Below are 18,956 nucleotides of genomic sequence, written 5' to 3'. Positions count from 1 at the left end.
TAATTTTTAATTTTTTTAATTAAAGAAGGCGAGGAGCCCTAAGCAGCTGCCCTGATTTCTTGAAATTGGACATTTTTCTATTGCCTACTTCCCTATTCTAATTGATCTTCTTGCCCCTCAATTGCCTACTGACGAGAAAGTGAAATCGGTACAATCCTTGCTTGAATCGTGGATGAACCAATGCCAAATGTCCCTAATTCTTACCTTAAATCGATAGTTTGCTAATTCTTCCCTTTTTTTTTCATTTGATTTTTCCCCTAATCTTATCCTTAAATTAGTCTGCGATTGAGTTTGAGAAATGCTAATTTGCAAGCCAAGGCTAACATGAGCAAAGCTGCTCAGGTAGAGGTAAATGAACTTGCTTTTGCTTGGTATGTTTGATGACCCATGTGCTGGTTGAATCAGTTTTATAACTTGTCCCTCTTTGTTGTATCTTTGTTTATAGAAGTATGACAATTAAGTGAGGTTTGAACTAAGGCCTGACTTTACAATGACTGTTTTGATTGTAAAGAGAGCTTCTATCGGATGGTGGAAAAGAGTCCACAATTTGCAGACTCAGTTTGCAGTATGTATTTGCTTCATTGCTTTCAATGAGATTAATGTAGCATGTTGTGTACATATTCAATGTTCTCTAGCTATCATGTAATGTTTATCCCTTGGTTGAAGCTCAAGGTGTAAACAGGTAGATGGGTTGGGATTGGTTTAAGTAATGTACCGATAATTTTTACAGTGAATTGCAAAAAGTCTAATAGGAAAACCTATTTTGCAGTATTTTTAACCTAGTTTTTTTGCTCTCAAAAAAGGGGGAAAAACTTTGTAAAGTTTTTCAACCATATGTCATCAGATATTGCCCTACTCTTTATGTTGTTTTATGGTATATGTTGTATGATTTTAGTTTCTTTTAGAACAAAAGACTGGGATGACATCTGCTGAAGAAAGCATAACGGAGAGCCTTTGCCACACTCATCAGCTAATGTTTCAGGTTAGTTGCTTGTTCCCTCTTATTGTTTATTTGATGCATTTATCATTCATGATTTTGGGGATGGATTTTTATTTGGTTTCTCATGGTACTTCTATTTACAGGAGGTTGAAAGAAGTGCTAGCACACTCATGACTTTTGGTACGTGTTTTTATATTCTTCCGCCAGTTAAAACCTAGTCATTTCACTTTCATTTAGTTTAACAGAGCAAGAAAGATGGTGAAATCGAAAGAACTTATCAGCTGTCAGATATGAAGTGAATCAAATTTAAGATGAAGACAGCCAGCTAGATAACAATCAGAGCAAGTTCTACCTTCTAGTGACCTTTTTTGTTCAGGATACCAAAATGGAAAAAATAATTAGACAGTTTAAACTTTAGTGTGTCAGATAGATTTCTTTTATTTAATTTTGTTGTTAAGAACATGAGTTTTAACTATTGGACCTTAGGTTGGTGGTTCAAGTCCGGCCGGTTGGACCAATTGATATGGTTAGGAACAAGAGAATTTGTAATCAAATTGAAACTGAGCTTTGTATTGAAATGGAATAGCAGAATACTCTTTTTACCATGTGGGTTGTGGATTACAACTACTTCTCTCACTTACCTCTTTGATCTGTTACAATTTCTAGAATGAAAAGAAAATCACAGGAAACAAGCACTCAAAATGGCTACCAAGAGCCCCTAGGGATAATTCCCCATGCAGATAGAATCTGCCCTTCTATTAAAGATAAAACCAGCTAACAAAAACATGCCCTGCTTCCCATTCTCTTCCTATATTTATATTTCCTCTTTCTCCTTTCCAGCTGTCCTTCACAGGCTCCTTAGCATCCCAATTCTTTCCAGCTGTCCTTTCTGTTATAATTTCTTCTAGATTACTTCATATCCATAAAATATTAAGTCCTTGTTATCTATTCAAATCCACCTGCTCATAAAAGCTGAACAGTCCAATTGATTAAACAATTTAGTCAAATTGTTTGTTGATCATAGATGGAATCTATTTGTGAGAAATTCTTAGCTTGCCGGATCTTTCAGTGATTATTGATTAGTTTCCAACATAATTTTGTTATACTTTACGTGACTTCAAGAGAATGTTCCAAAATATTCCCCATAAATATGTTTTTGCAAAAAAATTTTGTGGATGCATGTTAAATGATATTAACCATACGGATCTGATTTGATTTGAACTAGCATGTTAAACCTATTAAACTTTTAAATTTTTTTTGTCAGTTGTCTTCTGACTGCATCCTCTATCTTTATGGTCTGATATGCTTACTTTTCTTACTTCCACAGATTCAAAAAAAATTAATAAGTTTCAAAAAAATTTTCAGCTTAATGTTTCTTTTTTTAAATGTTGACATTTGTTGGTGCTTCACAAACTATAATCACAGTTAATTCCTTGCTTCCACATTGATTTCTATGCTTGAGATTCAAATGACTGTTACGTTGTGTTTGCTGTCTAAGAATGGTTCATACTCCAGAGAAACTCTTATTTTATGGTGGTTTTGCTGGGGAATCAACGGGGGTATTAAGGAAGGCTGAAAGTGAATACAAAGGCCACCATTCATTGTTCATGCGGACCCAAAATCTACTCTCAAAATGCAATATCAGGATGTTCTTGACAAGTATAGAAGAAAAAAGGGGCTTTTTCTATCCTTTTGATTTCTATATATCTTTTTTTACAACTGATATTGAGTTATATTTTGACAGAATGATACCTACTGTAGGATTTTTTGTGGTCTCTTGTGCTGTTCTTTATGTGATTTCAAAGCGCATTGGGCTGCTCAAGTTGCAGACCAAAAGTTGGTGAAGATGGGATAGATTTTGCTCAGGTTTTGGACAACGTTGTTCCCAAGGTAGGGTACCATTAGACCCTTTATGCATGGCGAACTTAAAGATTGTAATTTTCTATTTTTGATTTGCTTTAATGTGATTTATAAATATTGATTCTAAAATGAGATTGGCTCCTGAAATTACAATATTGAACAATGCTAGGCATGAAGCAAGCTGTGGAGAAATCTACACCTGCGACTTCAAATTTATGCGACCAAAGAGACGCCTGAGAAAGTATCGGAGAACATTTATGTCACAGTTGTACATGCAGCTGAACTTACGAATAACCAAAACTGAATAGATTCGAGTGTTTTCACCGTGCAACAAATTATCATAATGAAGAAGAAAGGCTAGGAAAGGAAACACACCAAACTAGGGATACTGAATTGTGTTTTGATTTTACATGTTAGGTGTTTATTATTTAAATTTATTTATATAATTAATGAATTAATTATAAAATATTTTTTATAATAATATTTATTAAATATTTTATAAAATTATTAAATATTTAAATTATAATTTATTATTAAATATATATACCTTATATATTATTAATTAAATCATATAAAATTAAACGGGTTAACTATTATTTAGATATTAATAATTGAGTTTAAAATGAATTTATATGATTTAGAATAAATTTTATTCAAATTTAAGACAAATTTAAATAATGAGATTGACAATATTAATCACATTCCCGTTTGAGCAGTTTGGATATGGTAATTTTTACCAATATCTTACACATTTTCATCCCTACTCCAAACACAAGCTGATCTTTTTTGTCCCCCGAATTATTAGGCAATCCCAAGCTGAGGTGCTGTTTGTTGTTAATCCGCCGGGAATACGCCACTAATGCCGCACTTCGCGATGGAAGAGAGGATATCAAATAGAGAGATAGAGGAGAGGTCATCTTATTTATGAAAACCGAAACCCTCCTTTGAAACTGGTGCCTGGAAGTGAACAGCCAATTTCAAATCCTTTTCTGAGAAGCCATTTTGTGGACTAATGAACATGAATTTTGAGCATCTAATTGGAAGGGGAATAAAAGCAGATTCACATTTCTTAAATCCTTCAACCAAAAAAATTAATGTTATGATTTGTTAAAGTTTTCGCCAATCTCAAGAAGCAGCTGATATACAAAAAATGCACTACTACATAAAAAATTGCCTTGTTAGTTAACAACATAACAACAAATTTCCACCGTTCCCGCCAAAACCTCCCACATCCTTCACCCCGCAACACCACCACCACCCCACCCAAACCACATCTTTCAGCCATGGTAGAAGATCACATTGCTTGCCTGCAAATAAAGTGGAATCCAAATATTCAGCGATGGGGGTCTTTGTGAAGACATGATAATGATCATACAACCACCTTCTGAATCTATTTATGTATGGCTTCCAGAAGATGCTCACTTAATGTTTATGAGAATGCTTTTTTCTCCCAAAATGCAGTTCTCCCTTCTCCCTCCTGCTTTGTAACGTCCTCAAAGCAAAGGATAGAAACCCTACTGCAGCCATCGCATAAAATACTTTGTATGGCTCCAAGCCCAAACCACAGAGATAGGAAAAATAGCCAGCAAGCAGGTAGACAAAATCCAATCTCACTTTCTTCCCCAGTATGGCTGGGAAGGAAAATAGAGAATTGCTCTCTGGTTTTGAATTGAAGATACCATGAAGTATTACACCAATGCAAAGAGCTGAATCCAGGAACCACGGAAAGCTATGACCCAATCCTATTCTCTGCAATCATACAGAACCAACATGAAGGCATTCAACTGGATGCATTAAGGGCCTACATGGTCAAGAAATGTTCAAGAGGTTTGGTGCATTGGTATCAAAATAAAACAAGGATAATCCCATAGCTTTGATATTGTACAATCATGGTCACAAAAAATAAATGAATGAGCAACAGCAAACTTGGTGATTAATCCATCAGCAGTGTCAAAAATTTTGTAATGTGCACTATGTAGATAATTTTTCATTGAAAGCAAAAAAGAAACAAACAGCATGGCTGACCAGCAGAACAAGGATTTATCCCATTGGAAATACAGCACTCATACCATGTGAAAGAATTGTTAGTTCCCAGCCCAAAACCAGCGAAAGAAAGCACATCACGATTGTGTTTATGATAGGTTAACTATTAATTGATTTCCATAGTTGGAAAACTAAAGCAAATTATAGCAGCAATAAATCATGTCCCATGTCAATGAAAAGGCTTAGGAATTAATTTGGCTTGTGGCATTCCAACAAAGCAAATTTGAAGATCAATTGAGACACATTAAGATCTCCAAAAGTGATGCAGTGCAGTACTTCAATCCCATACAAGTAAATGGATGTATCATTCATACCTGCAACCAAGCCGCAAGAGAGGGGACAAACATCATTGCTGCAAGAAGATGCAAGACCAACAAGCCATGTCGGTGATGGAAGATCTCCAATTGTGTTTCACCAAAACTTTTTGAAGGGTTAGGACTACTAGAACTGTTCTCTTCCACTTTGAATTCAAATTCCTGAGACCCTTCATTTCCTCTGTCTTTACAATCATACAGTTCCTTTCTCTGTGCATGGCTGCGAAAGGAAGCCGTCAAAAAACTGTTACAAAAACATGGAACGGTTCTTAGGATTTGTATCTACCAAAAGCATTGACAAAAAAGCAGATGCTAAAAAAAAAAAAGGAATATGGAAGTTTAGGATTCAAAAGCACCTGCACAATGCATTATGACAGCACCAAGCATGAGACAAGAGAAGTATGAATAAACCCAAAGCTGGATGAACAAAGCATCCCAACGTAATTGCAGTCAGCGCAGTTACAAGCAATGGATTGAATCTTAGAACCCTTACAACCTGCTTTATCAATAAATTAGATTTAGCAAACAAGGCAAAGAATCAATCCGAGCTCTCATAAACTAGAGAAAAAGAAAGACGAGTACAGAAAGAGGTTTTGGTCCCAGAAAGAAAACATAGAAATATCAATCAAAATGGACCACCCAAAGGGTCACATTTCTACGGGCCTTTTTACCCGAGTAATCTCTCCCTAGTGGCCTATCCTTAGAGGAGTGAAGCCCAGGAACCAGTGTAAGTCTTTCCAAGGGACTGCTGCTCAATTCTGATTACAGAATTTGTATCAGAGATAAGAGCTTACCTTTAATGAAAAGAAACTGGAGGAAAGATTAATAAACCAATGAAGAAATCCTAAGCAAAAATTTCCTTCCCATCCTTGCCACCTACAAAGTATCAACTCTGTCATTCAGTAGATCAAGCAGTACTTCAAGATTAAAAATACAAGAAGGCAATATGGCTTCCATCAGTCAGATTTCTGTAAACATTTCATCATTATCAATTTCAATCAATAGAATCTGTCACTAAAGGCTAGCAAAAAACTCTCATGGTAGAGTTGCTGTAAAGTGATTGTGAAAATTTAATAAATTTAATTGAGAAAATATCTGTTAGTGGCTCATCATCTATTCCCCAAAAAGGCATGGAACAACTCTTTTCACAAAAATCAGAGAATATTACCTACCTTTTTTTTTCTAGAAAATATCACTACAACATTAATAAGCACATCATCCCATAATTCCATTATTTACATAGCATCAAACAAAAAAAGGGCTAGCTTACCTTGTCTTGATGAAAACATGTATGATGGCAGCCGCATAGAAGATCAGTTGGGAAACAATGATCAGTATAATTATGGACCCATTTGCAAAAAAATAGCAAATAATTGAAACAGTGATGAAGCTTGCAAAAGGAGGAAGGGGTTGAGACATTAGCAAGGAAACGAACAAGGAAAACAAAATGGGTATGATTCCTAGAAGCAAGAAAGATAATGGCATTCTCAAATTTGATTCCACAGCTGTCAGCATTGAAGGCATAGGCAGATCAAGATCCCACGCATGTGCCTGTCGCATTAGAGCAAAAAAGATAACCGCAACGGAGAAACCAACTATCTGCATGTAAAAGTTCCACAACATGATAGAGATTAGTTTTTTCACCAGGGATTTTTTATACAACCAGCAAAAAGCATAACAATAACCATCCATGTAGATATTGCATCTGATAGGACAAATCACTACTCAATCTCATTTAGTAAAGATGTATTAAAAAAAAAAAAAACACTACATGAAAGAACACACCCCCCCCCCCCTCCCCCCCAAGAAAAAAAAACTGGGAATATATATATATATATATATCTGCGTATGTAATCTCTCAATGTATTTCAGAAAATACATCTTGATGAACTGACAAGCAACAAGAGGAAAAAGATGCATTCAGCCATTGAAGCAGTTCTTCATTAATGCTTTTGAAGTAATTTCACAACAGTGAGTTCCTTTTGAAGATATTAGTTTCTTGGTCCTGTCACATCTATTTAGTACAACAGCTCAAAAGTCTAAACTAGAGGTGTTTCTCAATCCAACTTAAAATTGAATAACTTCCAATTGATACTACAATAAAATACAAATAATTTGTTTCTTGATAATGAAATTAATGTATATTGATTAACATGACTTCGTCACCTGAAGTCCCCCACCCTTTTATTTTTCTTCTTTGGACTAATATTCCTCAGTCTCTCTTTCAGGTGGAGGTGGACTAAGAATTATATACCCAAACACCATATGCCTCCTCTGAAAATAGATACATTTGAGTGACATTTATATAGTGATGTAAAAGGCAAAGCAATATCGTTGCAACATCAAGCTGGCCAATATTACACCACAATTTGACATTTATCTTCTACTTGAAAATGTGAATCACACCCAATAAATCATGTAAAATCCAAATGTAGTTGCATTCAAGGAATCACACAAACAAGACTTAATTCAAAGAAAAGACAAAAAATATAGCAAATGTGACAAGAAGAAACTGCAAGAAAACATGAAAGTTTCCAAAATTAGCATAAAACACACACAACAAATGCAATTATTTACAGAATATGCATCCACATCAGGACTACAAAATCACCTGTGAACTATACAAAAGCAAAAACCGGCTGGCAGCTGCCGTTTCAGAAACAGCAATGCTCATTTTATACGAACAATGAGGATCAACCTGCAGAAAGATTCAGGCACAATAACATGTAATAATAACAATTAAAGTAAATAAGACTAAAATCAATAGTGATAAAATTAAAAAGAAAAAGAAACTTGTTTAAAAACTTCATACCAGTAACAGAACAGTGGTTCTTTCAGATCCCTGGGTAGAACTCCACAGAGCTGGTGAGGAATCAACAATAATGGTTTCACCATGCAAATTAGGAAACATGTGAATACCTGATGTAGGATCCCATGCAAGTGCTACAGGTGGGAAACACCGCAATTTGCAAAGCCCTAAATTTCAAAGAAAACTGGCTTAGCAGAAAAAGAAAATATTTTGATCATTAAGGAAATTGTAAGGGATAAGTGAAATAAGACAAATTAAAGGATCTAGAAACTTTGCTAAAGAAATTTCAAGTTGACTTCAAATTCAACAATAAAAGCTGAGTTATCCTATAAAATCCAATCAAATATAAAGATCTTTTTCAAGTAAAAAAATTTTACAAATTCCAGAAGGGTTCAACTCAGTGCATGGCATTCAAAAGAGTATCAAAGAAAAAGGAAAAGAAATGTATTATGACTGAGTTTACAAAGTTTAAAATTAAGCACAATTCATTCTCCAGAGAAACCAATTTGAGAGATTTAAGAAGCATGGAGATCTATGATAACTAATGAATCAGCTACTGGAAAAGTCAGAATAATATCTACCATGATTTAATTAATTAAAAATTTTCAACAGGACATCTTTTCCATGCATAATTTGTCATATATTAGCTATTGCTTTTTTTTTTAGCGAAAAACCCAAATTGACCCTTGAACTTATAATAAATAGTCAATTTCACCCACAAATTTTGATTGGATTCGATAAATTTTGGTTATTTAAGTCCAATAGTTAAATTTGTTAGTTTGCTTCATTAAATTCATACTGGTGGGACCAATCTCTTCTCCTCCCTCAATCTCTCTCTAACAGTAAATTACATCATCTTCTTTAGAGCCATGGTCAAGTGATCATTAATTTCTCAGGATTATCGTTTCATGCATTCAGCCATTGCTTTTGAACAAATATCCAGCTGTCCTCGGTGAACAATAGGTCTTTCAAAAGTGTCAAAGTGAACCATATGGCAGGTCATTTATATTTCAAAGACACGATGAATATCAGCAACAAAACCTGTCCCCAAATTTTGTCCATCTATGATAAAAAAAATAAATAAATAAGTCATTTTATGTTCTCAAACATCTGGTTGACAATGTATGGGTTTAAACAATGAGTGTTTATATGCTCATTTCTTAAACAACACACCATTGTCAACTTTATGGACATTGCAGAATGCTGCTCTGGCCACCATTAACCCTTTTGCAGTCGCTCATTTGATTTCTTTGCAATGAATTTTGGTGACTCTCTTGAAAACCAAAAAGAATAGAATGAGAAGAAATCACTTGGCCCAACTACAAACCACAATTTACAAGTTTTCATGTTCTGTTCCATTGAAGCAATAAGTTAGTGCCGACAAACAAGGTATTTACCCAAGCCTTGGAACTCCAAAATTATTGCAAGTAAGGTTGAGAAGAGGGGATTTTGACAGGTGGAGAGAGAGAGAGAGAGAGAGAGAATGAGGAAGGAGAGGAGAGCATGGAGAGAGAGATTGGGTCCCATAGACAGTTTCGAAGTTTACCAATTCAATTTAATGGAGCAAACTAGCAGCATTAGGTATTGGACTTAATTAGTCAAAATTGCAAAGTTGAAGGACCCAATTGATTCCAATCAAAATTTAGGAAGAAAATTGACTACCGGGCATCAGTTCAGGAGCCAATTCAGGCTTTTTTGCCTTTTTTTCTCTCCCGTCATTCTATCCTACATATAGTAAGTGTACACATGCATGCTCACACAGTTTATCATTGTCTGCATTGACACAATTGTATTGTAGCCATGCCCAAATTTAGAATGATGCACACAGGACAATCAAAAGATTTCACATAGCCTAGGGAAAATTAAAAGATTAGGTGTAGAAAAACATAAATTCCTTACTACTGTTTTCCATGTATCCAGCCTCTTCAGCAAGAAGTCCAGACCTTTTTATTCCACAGCCCATAGTCTTCAGAGATAAAGTAACAGGCAAAAGGCCTAAGCTAACAGAAAATGATAAATTGAAAGCAAGGGGATGATCCTCTTTCAAAAATATTTCCTGTGCAAAACAAACGACATGTACTAGTCAAAAACCTACTGTCATGGCCAAAACTAAATTAACCCAGTTTATAGATAACAGTATATTTGGGAAGGAGGGAAAGCGAGAAGAAAGGAAATTAATGGAGGAATATTTTGAAAATATTTGTACTTTCCCTTGTTTGAGAGAGAATGAAAGTTGGGGGAGGGAAACGAGGTAAGAAGATTCACCCATGGGGCCCACCAAATTTTTCTCCCATATTCAGGATTCAAGTGACATTACTCGATTCAATTGCCCTAATAAAATTTCTTCTTAAGAAAAATAGAGGGCACAACTTCATTTCACTATTGATAAAAAATGTATTGTTCCACTTTTTATTCCTTGCATTTTTCTATTCACTCCAACCAAAAGGATTGAAATCAAACTCATGTCTCCATTTTCTTTCCTCTTTATTTTCCTCCCCTCCACTTTTCCCATCCTATTGCTCCCAAACAGTGATAAGATTCTACAATTTAAAACCTTTGAAGTACTTCAGCCATATCATGAAAGCATTAACCTTTTGTGAATACGTAGATAGAAGCATCAATTGAGCAGATAAATCTCTCTCCCCATCCTCTGGGTTAAAAAACTGCCCAACTGCCATGGAAGCTGCTGGTGGAGGTCTGCCTGAAATGGTCTGGCATAAAAAACTCACACATGTCAATTATTCACAACATTTCAAAGTATATCATCAGACGGGAGTAGCTGCACAATTCAAGGGAAAAAATATAAAAATAAAAATAAATGCTGTGCCAAAAAGCGTAATACAAATATTCCTTAGTTTACTGTGTAAAAATGATAAGTAGCCTAATAAAAATTTCCAGTGACTAATTTGCTAATAGGGAAATAGCAAATTGGCAAAACCACGGCATATGATTCACATGCTAATTGCATCATTGCAGGAAAAAATAAAGGATAGGTCATTTACATGTTACTGGATATTATACAGCAAGCACACATATGGGTGAAGATGCAAACTTTAGAAACAGTAGTATTCAAAGCTAATGCAAAATTACATAGATGCTTGATAAGCCTGGTCAAAGGCCCACTCAAGCCAAACTCTGGCCAGCTCAGGTTAGGTAGACAAGCCAGAAAATAATGTGTAGCCAATTTTATTCACTTTGGAAGCTTGAAAGCCTGAGCTTTTGCAATTTATTTGCAGCTCCAAATACATATACGATCCTCCTACGTTATATTTACTGTCATCGACAGTGTAAAAAATTGCATAGTTTCAGAATACATGCCTACAGAGGGTAACCCATGAGATAAGTAAAAGATTAAAGCAGACAACTAAAATAATACAAGAAACCTATCTTAGGCAGATTCCACTAATGTTTAGAAAAAGGAAAGATCATGAAAAAGAATGAAGGAAAATAATACCGGACGAGGAGCAACAGAGATAGTCAGGAATCTGAAACCCTGCATCTCCTCTGGACTCAAACAAAGTACAGCAGATGGAGGTGCTTGCTCAGTCTGACTACCAGGTTCCATCTGATAAACAAGCAGAAAATTCAGAAAATACAGTAAGTCTATCACTCGACAATTGTTTAACCAACCAATCTATGAAGGCAGAAAACATTAAATCTCCACTTACTAACAAACTGTAAGATTCACCATTACAAGGAACAAGAAATAAAGAAGCATATAGAATAATAGGCAGCATCTGATCCAGTAATATAAAATTTTCCTACCAGAAAATAATAAGTATTTAATACCTGTCTTGGTGCTGGACGTGAAGGAATCTTCACCAACTTTGATGTTACTTCTACAACCCGTTTACTTGCAGCCAAGTCTGAAGTCAGTTTTGCCTTTTCAGGCCAAAGATGAAGTCTTACCCCAAAACATGGAGCAAGATTTGTCACAAAGATGAAATGGCTTTTTCCATTTGAACCCTATGGACAAAAGTTAAACTCTAAGCAACTTTCCATTTGTGTGGGTTCATGAATTTAGAAAATAAAGGAAAAATATGAACAAAATATTTTAAGGGGGAAAATCAACAACTGCAAATACTGATCTTGAGATCTTTAAATGCATAAAGATAGAAGCATGATTCAGCTTGAATAACAAAAACTAGAACTGCAATGAGTTTTAGGAGATTATTGATCAAGAGGAAGGCAGTCAAAAATTGGCCCAAAACAAGTTTCAACAGTTTATACACAAAATTCAATTCAAAAAATATTTAAATTTGGGAGAAGCGTTAAATGCAAGGCTGGAAGACAGATGCAGGAAACAAGGAAATAAAAGGTCTAAGTGAACTCTCAAGAATCAACAATCTAAACATATTACCACATACAAGATCAAAGATAAACAGCATTAGTTAAACTTTTCACAACAACTACTGAGAAACTTTGGCAAAACTAACCAATTTCTGTATATCCAACCACCGCCTCCTCCCATCCATTGCCAAAACAGTCATAGTAGTAGTCTGGATGTATAGATCCTTCTCAAGACCATCATCATTCCAGTGAACATTGCTTGGACAATGGGATGAAGGAAATACTTGAGAACCTGCAAATGTAATATATAACATATAATTGTTTTGCTTTAAAGCTGTAATTTGTCAACAAAATAAACATGCGAATAACATGAAATTCAAAAAAGAATTCCGTGATAGATGAATAAAACTTTCTTTAATTTTTTGTGCTAGCAATGACGTTCAAAACTGTAACGCTATAATTGTTTGAAACTAATGATAAAATCTGGGTTTATTTGGTCTGTGAACTATATTTTAAATGATAGTTATCAAACCACTCAATCATCTTCTAAAGGTCAAATAGCATTAGGGAATGACGAGTTGACCAATCAGAACTCCAGGAATTTTTAAATTCAGTCATCTCATCTATGATTAATTGCTTCCTTCTGCAAAGTATGTCATGTAAACAATTTCTAATAATGAATATTCAAAAATATGGCTGATAAGAAGTTTTATTTCTCCAGCCCTTTTGCCTTCATCTATAAAAAGCAGCTCCTATGATGATAGCTATGCTTCAAGATCCCAGAAAGCAACTTGCTTGTCCTTATTTTACATTTATAATAAGAGAACAGATTTATAATAAGAGAATAGACATTTGGAGTAGGCAAAATAAGTAGAGTTAGAGGCATCTCTGATCTACTGATGACAGCTCAATGTGAAGGTAGTGCCACTCACCTTACTACTGCACTAGCATCAGAAATAAATCAAGTTCCTGATTTTGAAAGCTCTCTCTCTCTCCCCCCAACATGAGTGTAGTAATTTCTTTTTTTTTTTTCTTTTTAATTAAGCCTCTACTTATTATTGTATTAAAAATTTTGCACGGAACAATTTTTTTTCTCTTTATTTTTGAAATAGGAATGAGAAAATAAAATTCATCTAAACAATCTAGTCTAGCCTCTTTCAGTTTGCTAAACTTTATTTTCTACATTACTTTTAGAAATAATTTACCAACTCCATTTCTCCATTTCCGATATTGCACCACACATATAGATGCCTCACATGCTTTTGTAAGATCAGAAAGTAATTTACAAGTGATTTTTTTTTTCAGCAAATTCACTTTCAGAATTACAAAAAATAAACCTTAAACTTTCAAAACAGTTAACAGTCTTCATCCAATATAAGCATATAACAAAGATTGATAATTACCAAGTGCATTTTTTATATCCTTAATGGTGGCATGAGTTGACTGATGAGATGAGTGTGATTGCCTCATCCAATTGAAAGTCCGTGGTATCCCACTACGGAGCATTCTTGAAAACACCGTTAATCTCTTTTGAGTTTCAGGGAATGGCTGACCTGTTCTGGAATCTATCAAACTAAGGAGAGTATGTGATACCTACAAAGAATATGCACATTAAGAACAGCTCCCAGTGGTCCTAAATTTGGGTTCTAGAAGAGGTGATCTACTCACTTGCACAACTAATTGATTACACCATAAAATAGCCTGATGTTCCATCGACAACCAGACATTTCTCATGCCTGTACTACTTATCATAAAGCCATGAGTGGAAGGCACAATATCTTCCAGGGACTCTAATTTTGATCGAACCTGTAAAAAGATATATATAAAGTTTTAGTGAACGGATAAGAACACATCAACATATATTTCCAGCATTCTCATATGAGTTTAGATTGCAAACAGTAGAAATGCCCATTTCAACAGATCAATTTAATTACACATTCTACTGATATTGAGTAGAACTTCAATGTTTCAGGCCATTAACAAGAGAACTTCAGCTATTGATGGCTGTGCTACAATAATAAATAACAAATAAACAGATAACTGTAAGTCTGTAATTACAGTGATAATCATTAATCAGGAAGCATATTAAGGACTGTGTAATTTTATATGAATTATAGGCCCGCACCCATTTGCTCAAGCTTTTAGATTGGATGCTCTAAGACTAGCAGTAAAAGGGAAAAAATAGCCAATGTTATGCTGATTGCTATATGTAAAACAGGATTGACCATACAGATAATACTTTCACACCAAATCTTCCAATTCACTATGCATGACACTATACATTCAAGGGAATAATAAACTCAGAAAGCATCATTTTTTAATACAAGTATACAATATTAAAAGAACCCACCATGTACCATAGCAATTACTCAAAAGGAAAAAAGGCTCAATAATATTCACACCAAAATAAATATTTAAATAAACCTGGTAATCATTATAACCACCAGAGATGGAGACAACAACAACATGAGATAGCAATGGATCTGACACATAACGTCCTGTCCTAGTTGTTTGGACCTCATATCTCTTTCGCCATTCCTGGTTTACACGTTTAAAATAATGACCCAATGATGGCTGCAACGCCACAGGAGGTGATCTGGATAAAGTGTGAGTCTCATAAGAAACATATCAACTTGCGCAATCAACAACCAAAGACAATTAAAAGGCAGCAAAGCTCACTGATGAGGGGTTGAAAGTGTAAGAATAGTCTCAACAGCCAACTTCCTTAAATGAGGGTGGATAATTGCAGCTCTAGCAACAAAACCACCCATAGAATGACCAACCAATATCACACTTTTTGGCAAACTACCAGAGATTACAGCACCTTCTCTCTCTCGAGCATCACGAGATTCTCTGTATTGATCCAAAATCTGCAGGCAAGACCACAGAATAACCAATTGCAGAAAACTAAATATATGAACATTGAACAAACAATTATAGGCCATCACTTACTAAAAAAAATAAATGATAATAAAAATAATAATAATAATAAGCTTAAATAAGTTCAAGAGAACTTAAATCTATCACCAGCTGAAGGCAAAAATCTGCAGTGTTGTCATGCAAAATTAAGGTTCAATTTGATGGAAGTTCAATAAATTATGGAAAAGAAGAAACTAGAAGGAGAACCTAATTCCATGCCCTCCAAAAAATGATGATCAAGGAATTAATGGAATTTACTGAATTAGCACTTAATAATCATATAGGGCTCCAGATCCAAAGGCCAAACCCATGCAGCAAGGATTTGGTTGAAAGATATGAAAAGAAATTTAAACCTTCACAAGCATAAGGGTTAGACAAAACTTTAGGTTAGGTAGAAACACACTCTAACAAATTTCACTGCTAAATCTGAAAGGGGGAAACATATTTTACATATATCTACAGGATATATGCCACTTTAGCTTCCAAAAAAAAATCTTAAATTCAAACATTAAAACATGTTCAATAGGAAATTTTCATGTACTAAAAAGTAAACATCTTAACCATTTAATATTGATTGGCATTATCATTTCAGTTGTCCAGACTTTTGAAGCTAATAATGCAAATATAAAATAAAATCAGTACCTTGTGAATGGCATATACAACATATTCTGTATGTTCTTCAAGTATTCGACCATCCATTGCTGAATGTTCACCTTCAAGGTCTACAGCAAACCAGTCCAGCCTGCTAGCATAATGATTAGGTAAATGAAACCCAGCTCCACTTGCATCAGCCACTCCCTCCTCAGAAGACAGGTAGGCCTCTTGATAAAATGTCTGCTCAAGGGGGCCTCCTTGGTATGCCCTATCAGATTCAGCTGCCAAGGATCTTACCTGTAAGGAAGACATCAGAACCAATATGATAAACAAAGATCTGAGTGCAAGAATATACACCCACAAATGTGCAATGCATAAAACAAATTTCAAATACATTGCATAGTATAATAATCATATCAGATTCTTGTTTGAACGAATAATAATACATTCAAAGAATGCCAAAAAGAATGAACATAAGCTTCCACTTTCTTTATTTCTTTCTTGGTTTTACACAACTACTCAAACTGGATAATAACCTGCCATTGTAACTACATCATTTCTATAGAATCTTACGAATTTGAGTAGCTGAAAAACTTAGCATTTAGCAACAATGGGTAAAGTGAGAGGCGAGAGTATATGATAGATCATACAATAAACAAGATAGTAACCTGCTTCCATAACTTCCAATGACCAGAACCAGATTTTAGACTAGAAAGTAAAAAACTTATGCTGAAAGCCACAATTTTTAGACGCAACAAGAAAAACCCCACAGAAGTACAGAACCCAAGAACCACCTAAATGACCACATCTACCTCAATCCGCACAGATGTATATGACCAACATGCAACCCACTAGTGAAAGTCAAAACAACTACTGCCACTCACCAACCCTGCTTGGCTGCTTCCATCAAGCATTTGAAGCAAGCAGCTTGTTCAAAATGCATATCACTTATCACTTACCACTTACCAGGGGAATGGTAGGCAGGAGAAGGAACTTCACAATTTAAAATCTCAATAAAATATTAAACGACACAACCTCTTGGAATAAAGTATGCAACAGAAACCTTCTATTTTGTTGACAAGCAATACAAAAACATAAAGGGCAAATGGGATTTGTATTCAACAAGACATCATGGAAAGAGACATTGCTTAAATAACAAATTTTTAAAAAATTTTTTACTTTGCAATTTTTATAAAGTTGTATTTTTCACTTCCTTTGCAATACATATTATCTTACATATAAATAGTACTGGAAATTAATTTAAAAAAAATCTATAACTAGACTAGATAAAGTCCGTAACGAGAGTATTAGAGAAAAAGGTAGGAGTGGTGTCAATTGAGGATAAGTTGAGAGAAGTGAGATTGAGGTGGTTTGGTCATGTGAAGCGTAGACATACAGAGGCTCCAGTTAGACAAGCAGAGCACATTAGAGGATAGAAAGAAAAGTGGGGGTAGACATAAACTGACTTGGATGAGAGTAATACAACATGACTTAGAAGTATTATACATTTCCGAGAATTTAACCCAAAATCCCAAAATAGCTTAGAGTGGAGAAAGAGAATCCATATAGCCGACTTTAAATTTTTTAGATAAAGGCTTAATTAAGTTGAGTTGAGTATAACTATGTTCGAGCTTGCATTGCATTGTACAACATTAAACTCAATGTGCATCAGTAAAACATTCCTAATGGCTAACATGATTTAAAAAATTCAACATGCCAAAAAAAATCATATTAAAGTAAAATAAATAAAGAAATGGAAGACCTTGCCTGCTTGTAGCTACCGCCATTGCCAGGAATAAAAAGAACTGGAACACCACTGAGTTGTTTTAGATGCTCATTGAAATCAATCTTTTTCCAGCCTTCATGGTACAAGTACAATCCATACTTTGCAGATGACCCGCCATCATTTGTAGAAATTGGAATATATGTAGGATACATATACGTCATTATGCAACCATTAGAAATAGGCTTTAGCAAACCATACAAAGCTAGTAGACCGATCCATATGGTTATTATAACAAGAATTGCCAATCTAAGCTTGGCTCTGAAACCTTGCATTTTCCAGATCAATCTTCTATATCACCACTTCTAATTCACTTTGCATATCTTTCCTAGCGACTCAAGATCTTCATCCAAAAAAAAAAAAAGACAAATAAATAGCAATTAGGGTTCGAACTACAGAAACCCATTGACAGAGAAAAAAATAAGTTGAATAAGCTTGAAAACTAGTCCAAGAAACTTCAGATATCAAACTTATAGATGCATTTTGCAATGCACATACAAATCAAACGGTTGTAGCTTTTCAGCAAAAACTTGTGAGGGAAAACAAAGTGAGAGCATCGAAAATTAGAGCATGCCTGAGAGTTAACAGAAGAGCAATGAGATCGTAAACGGTGTCAAAGCAATCAGAAATGAGAGTGTCGGCGGCGAGGACCCTGACGCCGTAAGCAGCGTTAACTTGAAGCTTCTTCTGGAGAGAAGCTACCTTCGCATCGAAGGGTAATTGAACACTGAAAAACCATGATCCTGCTAGGCTGCTACCTTAAAAAAGAATAACGTTATTTATTTATGTTATTGTCCCGCAAAAATTATTAACGTGAATGTTAAATTTAAAAAACTATTTTTTAAAAAGGAAACTTATATAATATAATTAGATTTAGATTTTCAAGTATAAATAAGAATTCCCTTAGATTTAACAAATTCAAGTAACAATTTATGCGGATTTTAGAAAAATAAGGGATATTATCAGTTGTTTTTTATTAAAATTTTATTTTTTAGGAATATTTAAAAGTTTTAATCCTTAAAATATTGTATGTACATTGGAGGTACATAATTTCTTATAACTTTTATAGATTTTATTAAATCGGATTCTTGCATTTTTTAAGAAAAAAAAATCTACAAAACCATCTATAAAACTCTCTATCTACATATTTTTTATAAAATTTTCTATTTACATAATTTAAAAAAAAATAATTCAAGTATCAAAAAGAAATTATTTTATTATTCAAATCAAACAAATTATTAATTATCACCTAAACAAATTATATTTTTTAATAAATCTGTCTTCAAATAAAAAAAATCAATATCATTAAATTAAAAAATAGTAAATTTTATAATCCATAATAATAAATTTTACATCCTGTGAATTCTTGCCCCTTCAAATTTGATATTATTAATAATTTTATGT

General features: G+C 34.3%; 2 protein-coding genes across 16 annotated transcripts; one reads left to right on the top strand and one right to left on the bottom strand.

The window, feature by feature from the left end:
• On the top strand, positions 1-3,266 carry LOC110670317 (uncharacterized). 13 transcript variants are annotated; one of them, XM_058136998.1, is made up of 7 exons: positions 1-348; positions 446-565; positions 896-982; positions 1,084-1,120; positions 2,456-2,599; positions 2,685-2,830; positions 2,970-3,266. In XM_058136998.1, the coding sequence occupies exons 2-6, from the start codon at positions 491-493 to the stop codon at positions 2,687-2,689; spliced, it is 348 nt and encodes a 115-aa protein (XP_057992981.1). In that variant the 5' UTR covers positions 1-348; positions 446-490; the 3' UTR covers positions 2,690-2,830; positions 2,970-3,266. The 13 variants fall into 13 exon arrangements, 7 of the variants coding, with proteins under 7 accessions (XP_057992981.1, XP_057992975.1, XP_057992979.1 ...); XM_058136994.1 differs by having other exon boundaries at positions 12-148; positions 279-348; positions 449-565; positions 2,456-2,830; XM_058136993.1 differs by having other exon boundaries at positions 13-148; positions 279-348; positions 2,456-2,830.
• A 797-nt stretch (positions 3,267-4,063) lies between these two features.
• LOC110670303 (GPI inositol-deacylase) lies at positions 4,064-18,323 on the bottom strand. 3 transcript variants are annotated; one of them, XM_058136991.1, is made up of 19 exons: positions 18,127-18,323; positions 17,532-17,895; positions 15,818-16,061; positions 14,936-15,126; positions 14,681-14,852; positions 13,925-14,062; positions 13,660-13,849; positions 12,403-12,548; positions 11,756-11,932; positions 11,421-11,531; positions 10,558-10,677; positions 9,866-10,022; positions 7,970-8,133; positions 7,769-7,855; positions 6,428-6,756; positions 5,952-6,033; positions 5,514-5,653; positions 5,158-5,377; positions 4,064-4,549 (listed from the first exon to the last, which is right to left on the bottom strand). In XM_058136991.1, the coding sequence occupies exons 2-19, from the start codon at positions 17,825-17,827 to the stop codon at positions 4,223-4,225; spliced, it is 3,291 nt and encodes a 1,096-aa protein (XP_057992974.1). In that variant the 5' UTR covers positions 17,828-17,895; positions 18,127-18,323; the 3' UTR covers positions 4,064-4,222. The 3 variants fall into 3 exon arrangements, with proteins under 3 accessions (XP_057992974.1, XP_057992973.1, XP_021687996.2); XM_058136990.1 differs by having other exon boundaries at positions 5,158-5,401; positions 18,127-18,322; XM_021832304.2 differs by lacking the exon at positions 18,127-18,323 and having other exon boundaries at positions 5,158-5,401; positions 15,818-16,066; positions 17,532-17,674.
• Between the last annotated feature and the right edge of the window lie 633 nt (positions 18,324-18,956).

The sequence above is a fragment of the Hevea brasiliensis genome, chromosome 15 (genome assembly GCF_030052815.1).
Source record: "Hevea brasiliensis isolate MT/VB/25A 57/8 chromosome 15, ASM3005281v1, whole genome shotgun sequence".
In the NCBI taxonomy this organism is placed as follows: domain Eukaryota; kingdom Viridiplantae; phylum Streptophyta; class Magnoliopsida; order Malpighiales; family Euphorbiaceae; genus Hevea; species Hevea brasiliensis.
Note: the sequence above shows the minus strand (reverse complement) of the source record. Positions and strands in the feature narration are given on the sequence as shown.